The sequence below is a fragment of the Hypomesus transpacificus genome, chromosome 18 (assembly GCF_021917145.1).
Source record: "Hypomesus transpacificus isolate Combined female chromosome 18, fHypTra1, whole genome shotgun sequence".
NCBI lineage: Eukaryota > Metazoa > Chordata > Actinopteri > Osmeriformes > Osmeridae > Hypomesus > Hypomesus transpacificus.
The window spans coordinates 13,157,663-13,169,182 of NC_061077.1; the positions used below are offsets into that span (position 1 = coordinate 13,157,663).

General features: G+C 41.2%; 1 protein-coding gene across 3 annotated transcripts in view; it reads left to right on the forward strand.

Moving 5' to 3' along the window:
- Positions 1 to 413: 413 nt before the first annotated feature.
- LOC124480282 (deoxynucleoside triphosphate triphosphohydrolase SAMHD1-like) overlaps positions 414 to 11,520 on the forward strand; it is a 39,505-nt gene continuing 28,398 nt past the window's right edge. Inside the window, exons 1-10 of one of the 3 annotated variants that reach the window (XM_047039418.1) lie at positions 417 to 740; positions 6,108 to 6,268; positions 6,361 to 6,476; positions 6,786 to 6,949; positions 7,408 to 7,557; positions 9,101 to 9,201; positions 9,295 to 9,403; positions 9,491 to 9,582; positions 9,816 to 9,931; positions 10,046 to 10,290. In XM_047039418.1, coding sequence (XP_046895374.1) covers positions 516 to 740; positions 6,108 to 6,268; positions 6,361 to 6,476; positions 6,786 to 6,949; positions 7,408 to 7,557; positions 9,101 to 9,201; positions 9,295 to 9,403; positions 9,491 to 9,582; positions 9,816 to 9,931; positions 10,046 to 10,200 — 1,389 coding nt within the window. In that variant the 5' untranslated portion in view covers positions 417 to 515 and the 3' untranslated portion in view covers positions 10,201 to 10,290. Of the gene's footprint in view, positions 741 to 6,107; positions 6,269 to 6,360; positions 6,477 to 6,785; positions 6,950 to 7,407; positions 7,558 to 9,100; positions 9,202 to 9,294; positions 9,404 to 9,490; positions 9,583 to 9,815; positions 9,932 to 10,045; positions 10,291 to 11,520 lie in introns of those variants that run through there. The other 2 variants (XM_047039419.1, XM_047039417.1) reach the window with 2 other exon arrangements.

Here is an 11,520-nt window from a genome sequence, read left to right on the forward strand (position 1 = left end):
AGATGACCGAGGTTGAGCCGCCCAGAACCCAGACCATCGAGGCTGTTCCTGCCGGGGAGTCTCGGCTGCCTGCCGCCGGTACCCAGTCCTGTCCTGTGCCCCTGCCTCCTTCTTGTCCTGTGCCCCTGCCTCTTTCCTGTCCTGTGCCCCTGCCGCTGCCCAGTATGCAGACGACTGAGCCTGTCCCTGCCGAGACTTCTGGCTGCCACCTTCCCCGCCCCTGTGTCCGCACTCCCAAGCTCCCCCTCGTACGCGCTCCCAGGCGCCACCCCGGCCAAAAGGAGTCCTGGCAGCCGCCTCTTAGGTTGTGCACGGCCTCTCCACCGTCTCCTGTGCCCGTTCTGCCCCATCCTGTCTTGTTTAGGCCAATGGAAAATAAAGTTTCTTTAATCCATGGCCTACTATTAATGACATTTCAATACATTGTAACCATTCTTGAAATAAATGTATTAGGTTATGTTTGTAGCATGTAGTAAAAGAACAGTAAACAATGTAATATTTATGGATTACTTAAAATGGTATTCAAAGACATTCGGAGGTGTTGGCTAATGATCATCTACAGATGGGAGTGTCCTCCTCATTACTGCATAAAAGCACACTTACATCTCTACCTGGCGTTAGTCTTGAAAATTCAGTTACCTCACCACATCAGTTCACTAGTGCCGTTTATTTCATTCCCCAAAATGAGTTGCTCCAAATGCTCAACTCCGACTGACTGCCAGTTCAATGTGCAGGGAAAGGTAAATATAGCCTTCTTTCTTCAGAGGAACTTGACAGTTTTAGCGTAAACAAACCAATCCAATATATTGTGTTGAGGAGTCTTATGCAATGATTATGTTTTAGTATTTTTTTTTATGAATAGGTAAAAATGCTGTGCAAAATGATATGTGGAAAACCCTATAGGTCTATGTGAAGTTTGTTTCAATAGCAACAGAAAGATGAATTAGAGGCTGTCTGGATGTGATTTTGAAATTAGAGGGTGGTGATGGAAATAAACGAGACAAAGGAATAAGATTGATTAGAGGGAAACAATCTTTGTCTTTAAAGTCAGAATCTGCAGGTAGGTAAACGGTGGCACACAGGAGGCTACAAATGATTTTCACTGATATTGTAGAAGTTTTTATATTGGCCAAACAACCAAAACTAAGCCCCTTGACAGAGGCGTTGTTAGACTAGGCTATATAAACTCCCCTTGCCTAACCCACTATATAGTTCAGGCACGCAAGTTTGATATCAGCTTTGGCTGGGACATCAATAGTTAATGTGAGCGCTCACATTTATTTGCATTAATTTGAGTTTTTTTGAGCTTCATGTAATATTGTTTTTATGTTTTAGTCAAAATAAGATGATCGGTAGGCCTATCTTTTAGAAACTATCTTTAGTTTTGTAATGTTTTCTTAGCCTACCTCAATTCTGACTTGTGTACTTCTGTATGCGTGCTGCAGTGGCTATCTGGCAAGCTCAGAAGAGGGCGCTGACATGGAATTCTGCGTGCATCGGTTTGTGTTTTCGGTTAAACACATTTACAAGGGTTGATTGGGATACTGCATTTATTTTTTCCAGGATTATCAATCTAAATTATTGACTAATAAAGTAAATTGTTAAAACTCAAACTTTAGATTTTACTGGGACACAGAAGATTTATACTGGGGCTCGTACTCCAGTAAAAAGGGTCTATTGACGCCCCTGCCCCTTGATCTGATTGGAGAGTATATCACCAAATATGCTGAATTTGCAGGTATTTGACTCCATTGGTTAAATCAGAGCAAGAATGGTCAAGGAAATTTACATTTAATAACATTGCAAATGATTTGTATTGAAGGCAAACGTGTTGAAAATAAAGGTTTTAAATCTTACTTTGCCTAGATAAATGTAAAGTGGAGGGAGAAAGAAACAGAATAAAGAAGAGAGCAAAGAGAAGTAGTAGCTGGAGAACACTGGTCCACTTTTATACCGAGACCATCATCAACCAACCTGACCATGTTTTATACTGAGACCATCATCTGTACAACCAACCTGACCATGTTTTATACTGAGACCATCACCTGTACAACCAACCCAACCACGGACCCTTTCTCATCAACATTGAGTTTATCACTAACAGGTTTTGGTGGGAAAAATGTTCAGCTCTATTCCAAGATTTTACAAGAATACAAGTCATTGTGGGTTGCCGATTCCAAATGCCACTGGATTTTGTCCTCAGCATAAATGCTTAACCCACATCCTACCAGCATATTTAACATTGAAGTTAAACATATCTTGTATGTTAAATTGAATACATACAAGGATAAACTACTGTATTAAACAACTAGATATTTAATTTAATTTAAGTAATCTGAAAAAAGAATGCATGACTGATAATATTATTTTAGGAAAATTACTGTAATGATCGGACTCAGGAGAAGTACTGGTAGTAGCGATCCAAGTGTGGGCTTTTAATGGTAGTATAGACCATATAATAGACTAGTCAAGCAGGCATGCCTGTCATCGACAGGCAAACAGCAAGGCAGGAAAATCCAAAGGATAGTCGGGTCACAGGGTTGGGTCAAACAGGGGCTGGCAGGAATTTCAGAGGCTAAACAAACACTTTAAAATAATAGGCTAACTATGTTTATTTGTTTATGTTTATGAACACCCCAGAGAACAAGATAATTACGAACGTTGCCAAAGAAAAGTAGGACTGATTTATAAAAAGAAGCCCTAACCACCTAACCAGAGACACCCCTAAACTAAAATACACGTTGCTCTCGTTCCTAACATGATGTGTAACAGAGATAAGTTACAACGTTATGGCACTGTACCATGGGCAACTTACCTACCTCGTCACTGGGTAATGAACCAAACGAAACAAAATCACTATACCGAGTAAAGGCGAGTAAAACTGCAACAAAGTAAGCTATACATGTAAGAACAAAAGTACTAGGAAAACACGAAAACACGAAAACAAAAACGAAAGTTTCCGTTCGCGCAGAACAGCCAACGGTAGCACAGAACAAACAGGGTATGGGTTGGTAACGAGTCAATTTACGAACGGAAGACATGCAAGTCCGTAAGGGAGACGGACAAACATCTGATTGGACAAGGACATGCGCGCTGTGACAATGATTGGGGTTTGACAAGCCAATCACAGAGGGATACTTGAGAGTGGGAGAAACAAGAGGGAGACAAAACCACAACACACACAACAATAAGGACACCGGATACAAGTAGGCCTACAGATATACAAATGTGTCTGTAACATCAGGGCATGGCTTAACAGGAGGAGCAAAACATTTGCTACCTTCCTGTCTTTAATTGTTTCGGAGAAAAGGCTACATATTTTTCGAGTAGATTTTCAAACCGATCTTTGGAGTAGTAGGAAAACGGTCTATTCTGATAGTTTTTATGTGTTTTGACGTGTGTTTGCTGCCGCAGATATTGCGGTTGACATATGCTCGTTGGAATTTTCTTTACTAAACGTTGTCCCGAGGGCGGAAACGAAATCTGACAACCAATCGCGAGAGAGGAGAGAATTGCAGAGGCAGGGCCTACGGTGGCCCCGTTTTTGTTTTGGGGGGAGGTGAATAAGTCGTCCGATTTGGGGGGAGTTGACTCGTATTGGGGGGGAGTATTTTCATTTGGGGGATGTACTCAAATTAGGGGGTGTGGTTTGCACTTCAGGGCCACCGTAAGGTAGCCTGACGTTGTCATACTCATAATTCTGGTCAGAATATGACTCTGAGAACTCTCCATTGGGCTTTGACTACAGGACGTGTTTCAAACGAGCCTGGAAAACAAATGCCTCTTCGCTTAATTGGATAGATCTACAACCAATCAGAGCAACAGAGTATGTGACGTATGTTAAGCACCGCATAGTTGTTGTCAACAGAACTTAACTACAAGCAGACTTGAAGTATGCTTGAAGAATGAATACAAACGATTTTTGCCGGTGTTGTAAAATTAATTTAAGGGTAGGGAGAGTACTTGTTCACACGGTCAACCTTTTTGAGCGAAACAATAAAGGGCAATGCATATACGAAGTTCTCCGTTTAGGATTACAACTCCATTGGGGCCAGCTGATAAATTAAACTTTTACCGAATCCTGTAGGAAGGACGGCAAAAACATATTTTCCATCGACAAATGCCTTGATTGCGTCTCTCTGTTCCTCTTTCAAAATTAATGCGCTGTCGATGTCTTCTAAAACAGACTCGATGGCAGAATCACAACATCCCAGATCTCCAGCGGTAGCCATGTTTGTTCAAAACGAATTCAACCTAAGCGCTCTTTTGTGACGTGGGTGATTACGTTACTGTTGATCATCTGTCCATCATCGTATAAAGCCCGCCCTGGCAATTTCATTGGTTCGCCCAGATTCTGGTTCTCTGTAGTTGGTCCCCAATATGACACCCTCCAGACCCAATTTCCCGAACAAATTTCTTTTGGGCGGGGAGAAGTTGGGCTGGCAGCCAGGCTAACCGTAAGGTTCAATAATTTTCAGTCTTCTGGCGGCATTTTCAGTTGCACACAGCAAAGATCGGAACTGGTTATCATTTTAAAGCATTCACAAATTCAAAAAATGTGTAATTTAAAAAATGTGTAATATTTTAATACCTGCTAGTGCTATCAACATTACGTGTGCCCATACATGTTAACCATAAGCACTAGCTAGTCAAGCTAATCAGGTGAGCTAGAAGCTTAGCTTAGCTAGTCAAGCTAATAAGGTGAGCTGGAGCTAGAATGCTTAGCTAGCTAGTCAAGCTAATCAGGTGAGCTAGAAAGCTTGTTAATGTACATTGCATAAAGCTTTACTGTACTCGTTTAAAAAAAAACTATGGCTATTTAGGGCAGTGAAGTATAATTTATATATTTGGCTTTTCTTCATGGCTGTTTAGTCTCATCTGGTCCCAGGGCAGAGACCTGAGTTTCCCGCAATTTTGTCTGAAGGACAACGACAGGGCAGGTGAATCTCCTGGTCTCAGGGCAGGTTGTCTGAGGGCAGGTGAATCTCCTGGTCTCGTGGCAGAAGTTGTATTTTTCTGTTCTCAGGGCAGGGAGTCAACTGTCTCCTCTGGTCTCAGGGCAGGTTGTCTGAGGGCAAGTGAATCTCCTGGTCTTAGGGCAGGTTGTCTGAGGGCAGGTGAATCTCCTGGTCTCAGGGCAGAAGTTGTATTTTTCTTTTCTCAGGGCAGGGAGTCAAACTTCAGACAACCTGCCCTGAGACCAGGAGATTCACCTGCCTTCAGACAACCTGCACTGAGACCAGGAGATTCACTCAGACAAAATTGCGGGAAACAATGGTCTCTGCCCTGGGACCAGATGAGACCAAACAGCCATGAAGAAAAGCCAAATATATAAATTATACTACACTGCCCTTAATAGCCATTGTTTTTTTGAAAACGAGTACAGTAAAGCTTAATGCAATGTACATTAACAAGCTATCTAGCTCACCTGATTAGCTTGATTAGCTAGCTAAGCATTCTAGCTTTAGCTCACCTTTTTAGCTTGACTAGCTAGCTCAGCCAAGCTTTGTAGCTCACCTGATGGCTTGACTAGCTAGCTTAGCTAAGCTTTCTAGCTCACCGGATGGCTTGACTAGCTAGCTTAGCTAGCTACCTAGCTTAGCTAGCGCTTATGGTTAACATGTATGGGCACACGTAATGTTGATAGCACTATAGCAGGTATTAAAAGATTAGACATTTTTAAAATTACAATTATTTTGAATTTATGAATGCTTTGAAATGATAACCAGTTCCGATCTTTGCTGTGTGCAACTGAAAATGCCGCCAGAAGACTGAAAATGAAATTGAAATGGAGGCCCCGCATCTGCAATTCTCTCCTCTCCCGCAATTGGTTGTCAGATTAAACCAATCACAAATGTTTCTGCCCTCAGGACAACGTTGAGTAAAGAAAATTCCCACGAGATTGACATATCGGTTGATGCTCTCCAACGCTTATGCCAGTACTCGACTAATCCAAAAGGTTCAGAGCTTTTGAGCTTCTGTTTCCCAGCACAGTGTTGTTTAGACAGTTGTTCAAACGTCTATTATTATTCCACCACCACAATTGACGTTGGATGAATAAAAGTGTTGATTGATAATTATTCATTCTTTTGTTTCAACTCTTTCAGGTGTTCAATGATCCCATACATGGGCTTGTGCCAATGCACCCTTTGCTGGTCCGCATCATTGACACACCCCAGTTCCAGAGGCTTCGCTACATCAAGCAGCTTGGAGGGGCCTGCTACGTCTATCCTGGGGCCTCCCACAACCGCTTTGAGCACTCCATAGGGTAGAACATTCAAATGATTTGGTGATACTGGACAACTAAGGTCTTGTTTTGTGCTTACTGCTAACTGGTTGTGTGTGTGTGTGTCGGTCTAGAGTGAGTCACCTGGCAGGGAGACTGGTCAAGGAGCTGAAAGATCATCAGCCAGAACTTCAAATCACTTGCAGAGACTTCCTCTGTGTGCAGATTGCTGGCCTCTGCCATGACCTGGGTGAGGAAAACATACACACTCAACCTTGTACACTCACTATGAACTGAACTGCAGAGTTCTATTTCAAGGTGTGGCAGAAAGTGGTGAAGATGATATGTTGTTTTCACTCACTCTCTTTGCCACTGGGTCATACAAGACTCTTTCTGACTTGAATACATTTTGGGCTCACCTGTGAGGAAGCTCCATGTTGTTTCTCAAGATATATCTATTCCCCTTTCTCTCACACACAAATACAAACACACTCATGTTTTCCATCTTAAGTCAACAATCTCTCTTTCTCTTCCTCCAACATATATTTTGTTTTACCAGGACATGGCCCTTTCTCCCATTTGTTTGATGGGATGTTTATGCCCAAAGTTTGTCTTGAAAGTGAAAAGAAAGAGAAAGAGGGACAAGTGGGAGGAGAGGGAGAAGAGGGAAAAAAGGAAGAAGAGGATGAAGTGGACAGAAGAAAGAAGATGAAAAAATGGAAGGTAAAAACAGTTCTATCTCCCTTTCTCCATCAAAACCCCCAAAATCAACGTTTATTATAATACACGGGCAAACATTTATGGGAATGCATCGGCTTTATTTGTGTGTCCTGTTGTTGTCAACTGAATAGGTTTTTAAAGCCAGTGATTCCCCGATGTTTCATAATGACTGAAGCAATTGCAAATATCTGGTCTTCTATAAAATTGGGTTCAATTACTTCTGCATGATTATTTTAGGTCAGATATATTTGCATTCACAACAACAAAATGTGACCCATTTCAAGTTAGGACAGGGATCCAGCCCCATAATGCTAAACTGTTTATGTGCAGGAAACCATTCTGCTTTGGTTCCTCTGTATTTTGGTTGTCATGGTGAAGGACTCTTTACAAATGTATGTCGGTAAGAAGTGTGTATGTGCATATGGGTTCCACTTTGTTCACCAGAATCCTCTTTTCTTCAGCACGAGAAAGCGTCCGTGACCATGTTTTACCACCTTGTCAAGCAAAATAACTTGGAGGATGTCATGAAGCAGCATGGTCTGGTCCTGCCTATTGACCGGGTCTTCATCGAGGAACAAATTGCTGGACCAATTGACCCAACCATTGTGGAGGTATCAGTGACAGCATTCAGTTTCGTTACAATAGACTTAGTCAAAAATAGGAACACTTGAATGATTATTAAGATGATAATAAATGTCCTGTCCAAACCGGTAAATATTAAGTGATTTTAAGTGAAAAAGGTTTAGAAACGTGGGTGCGTCTCTCTTCTCCTACTAGTCCCTTCTTTCCCTCTCGACCACAAGGTTCCTATCAAGGAATACATAGGCTTGTTAATTATACAAGTTAACATGAGCCAAAAACATGGTTGAATGGCCCTTAATTGAATAGGATCAGTTTAAACCAATTAAATGTTTAACGCCTCTTTATGCATGGTTGATATAATTTCTTTTGACTTCTTATTTAATGGATTTTCTTGATTTAATGGTTAACTGGGTGAACACAATTAACATGATGATATGTTTTCAGTGTCCTTGACACACATTGGTCAAGTAAAATTGTCATTTTGACTCCAGGCTGTTAAAGTTATATAAAACTGGAAATATCAACATTTTACAAACATTTGTTTAGATGATATTGAGGTTTCAATATCTTGAACTTAACATAACCATACCTGTAGTATTGCGAGAACCACTGATAGTTTCCAGGACATGAAGAGAGGAAGACATCATTCTCGTGAGGACATTGATAGTTCACCCAACATGGGAGGAACAAACATAATTGATTTAGGGTTTTCTGAAGTGGAATCTTACTCAGTCCTCAGTAGTGAGGGAGAAAACCAAGGCAAGACAAGGAGACTCAAAACATAGCTATGTTCTATTATGTATGTATGTGTGTATGTATGTATTTATGTAACATTCATAAATGAGGGACCTTTAAATAGATCTATGAACAAATCTATTGCTCACTTTATTAAAAGTAAAGTGAAACAACGCTGGAAGAGGCAAAAGATTGAAAGGAAATTAAACGAGTGTAGGCTATGATGAAGAAAGTGTTTTGTCCGTCTCTTCATAAACGGAGAGACTAAGTTCAGTTGAGTTCTGGATTTTAATAAGTATTTATCAATCTGCAGATTGGGAAAGAAAACCAGACCTCTGACAATAAATGACAACACAATACCAGGCTTAGGTCTCAATCATGTCTCTCTCGGCTCTGAAGGCCGGAGGACCATCTTTTATAGGGCACAAGAATGTAAACATAGAGAGTGACAGTCAGGCATTAATGACGTTACACCAGTCTCAGACCAGCTCCTAACACATGACCACTCAGACTAGAGAGTTCATAGTTGGAGCTCTCCTTGAAGTCATGACAAGGAACATTAAGCCAGAACTTTCTCCTGATCCCGAACATCTATTAACCCTGACACATAGACACAATCTACTCTTATTAATAGCAAGCTTACATGAGAACATACTAACTAGTATCCAATGACTAGTTCTATTGATTAGTGAATAATGTAAGCAAACAGGAAATTGCAATTTCTTCCACAGCTATCAGCTAGCTTTTTTGATAAACACACTGTCAGCCCAATTAGCCAGTAATCAGTCTCAAAACACCCCACAGAGGTCAATGAGCATTGTTTTCTGCTGTTTCCAGTGGCCTTACGAAGGCAGAACAGTGGAGAAGTCCTTCCTGTACGAAATCATAGCCAACAAGAGAAACGGTGTTGATGTTGATAAATGGGACTACTTTGCCAGGTATGTCATGCTTTCAAATACTTGGTTGTCAAAGGTCTCTGAAATTGCCTTCCTAAACATATTCTTATCAATTGTCTTCTGTCAAACACACAGGGACTCATACTACCTAGGTCTTCAGAGTAACTTTGACCATGACCGCTATATCAAATTTGCCCGAGTCTGCAAGGTGGATGGGGAGTCTCAGATCTGTACTAGAGACAAGGTGCTACTTGTAGCCAGGCAAACCCTTTATCTTCAAATAGGGTATGACTTCTAAAGGTTCACCTTACTGATGTCTCTCTCTCAACAGGAAGTGGACAACCTGTATGACATGTTCCACACCAGATTCAGCCTCCACAGACGAGCCTACCAGCACAGAGTGGTAGAAGTCATTCAGCTCATGTGAGTATTGTACAGCAGGGGCTCACATACAGCTTCATGTTGGAAGTCAAATGTATAAATAGAGGGTGAAGACCACCGTTGAATCAATCAATATTTATAGAACATGTTTAAATACAACCATGATTGAACAAAGTGCTGTACAAGAAGTAAAATAAAAGTTCACTCTTAGATGTAATTGCTACATTGTGACGCAAATGTTTTCTTGTCACCTTCAATTTGATTTGGCTTTCCAGGATCAGAGATGCCCTTGTCGAAGCAAATCCTTTCATCTTGATTGAAGGCTCTGGGGGGGGAATGTTCAGAATGTCAGAGGCCATAGATGACATGGAGGCCTACACTAAACTCACAGGTTCAGATTAGCCTCACGCTTTCGTTGCATTTTCTCAAACGTGCCGGGGATAACAAAAAAGGTACACCAAAACCTGTCTCTCTCTTCCTTCCTCCTCTCTCTCTCCTCATGTAGACCATGTGTTTGAGCAGATCCTCCACTCCCCCTCTACTGACCTGGATAAGGCAAGAAAGATTCTAGAGAGAATCACCCACCGACATCTCTACAAGTGTGTGGGCCAGATCTTACAGGTGTGGGGGGGTATAAAGGTAAGAAGTTTGATCATGTAGCCAGAGCCATCATCATCAGCCAGAGGAGTAGCAATGTCTAATTTCCAGGACAAGGTCAAGGGCAACTTGGAGGACAAGGTCATGGACAAGGTCAAGAAATGGCAAAGTGACGTGGCGAGTCAAAGGAATTTGGATGCGAATGACTTTGAACTCCGTGTAAGTGTCCAGACATTGGCCCTTTGTAAAAGCATTTGAAGACCTAAAGTAACCCACTGCTCTACATTATATTATTATATAGTATTTACTGGTGGAATGTATGCTCTTTGCAAAGTTACATAGTTCCTTATCATAACTTTGGATGTCATTTATTACCTTGAGATTGGAAGAATATATGTTCAAGTATTCTAGGTCTGAGGACCTAGATCTTTTATCACTCACCCTATGATTCTACCTGTGTAAAACTGCCTCAGGTCATCAAAATGGACTATGGGATGAAGGAGGACGACCCCATTGACCAAATGCGCTTCTACAGTAAGGAGACTACCAAAGCTTTCAAAATCTCCAAAGACCAGGTCAGACCAATGCTGATGTCAATAGAACCTCCTACCACTCACTTCTATGGTTAAATGTACAGTATAGAATGTATTGGAACACTTGAGTGCAGAACTCCTGAAAGACATGTTCAAACCAACTGTAACCTCTACCAGGTGTTAAACCTCAGGCCCGAGAGCTTTTCACAGCATCAGATCAGGATCTACTATAAGAAGGAGACTGATGAAGAGACTATAAAGGCCATTAAGGATGACTGGAGCAGCAACTTCCCCAAATCACAGGTAAGTGAATCTGTAAATTAACGAAAGTACTTTATTTCATACTGCACATATTTCAATACATTAAGTCCCCTCATAATAACACAACACAGCTGTCTATTTACATTTACATTACATTTATTCATTTAGCAGACGCTTTTATCCAAAGCGACTTCCAAGAGAGAGCTTTACAAAGTGCATAGGTCACTGATAATAACAACAAGATAGCCCCAAAGCATTGCAGGTAGCCAAAAACAGAAGTACACATTGTGAACAACCAAAAATAAGTGCTAAAGGGAAGATACCATAAGAGCATGTAGTTAAGCAAATTACAATTACACAGCATGAATCTCTAAGTGCAAGTGTACCTGTAGGAAATAATGCAATAATGTCTATGGAGTTTCAGAACAACAACAGTGACACAATGAGATTGTTAGGTAGATACTGTAGCTAACTAGAATGCTTGGTACCATGGTTTCATTGTGTAACAGGTCACAGGACCAAATCCACTGTCCAGGCAGAATATCAGGGTTGGCATGTTTATTTCCAGAAGGTGATGACAGCACAGTCG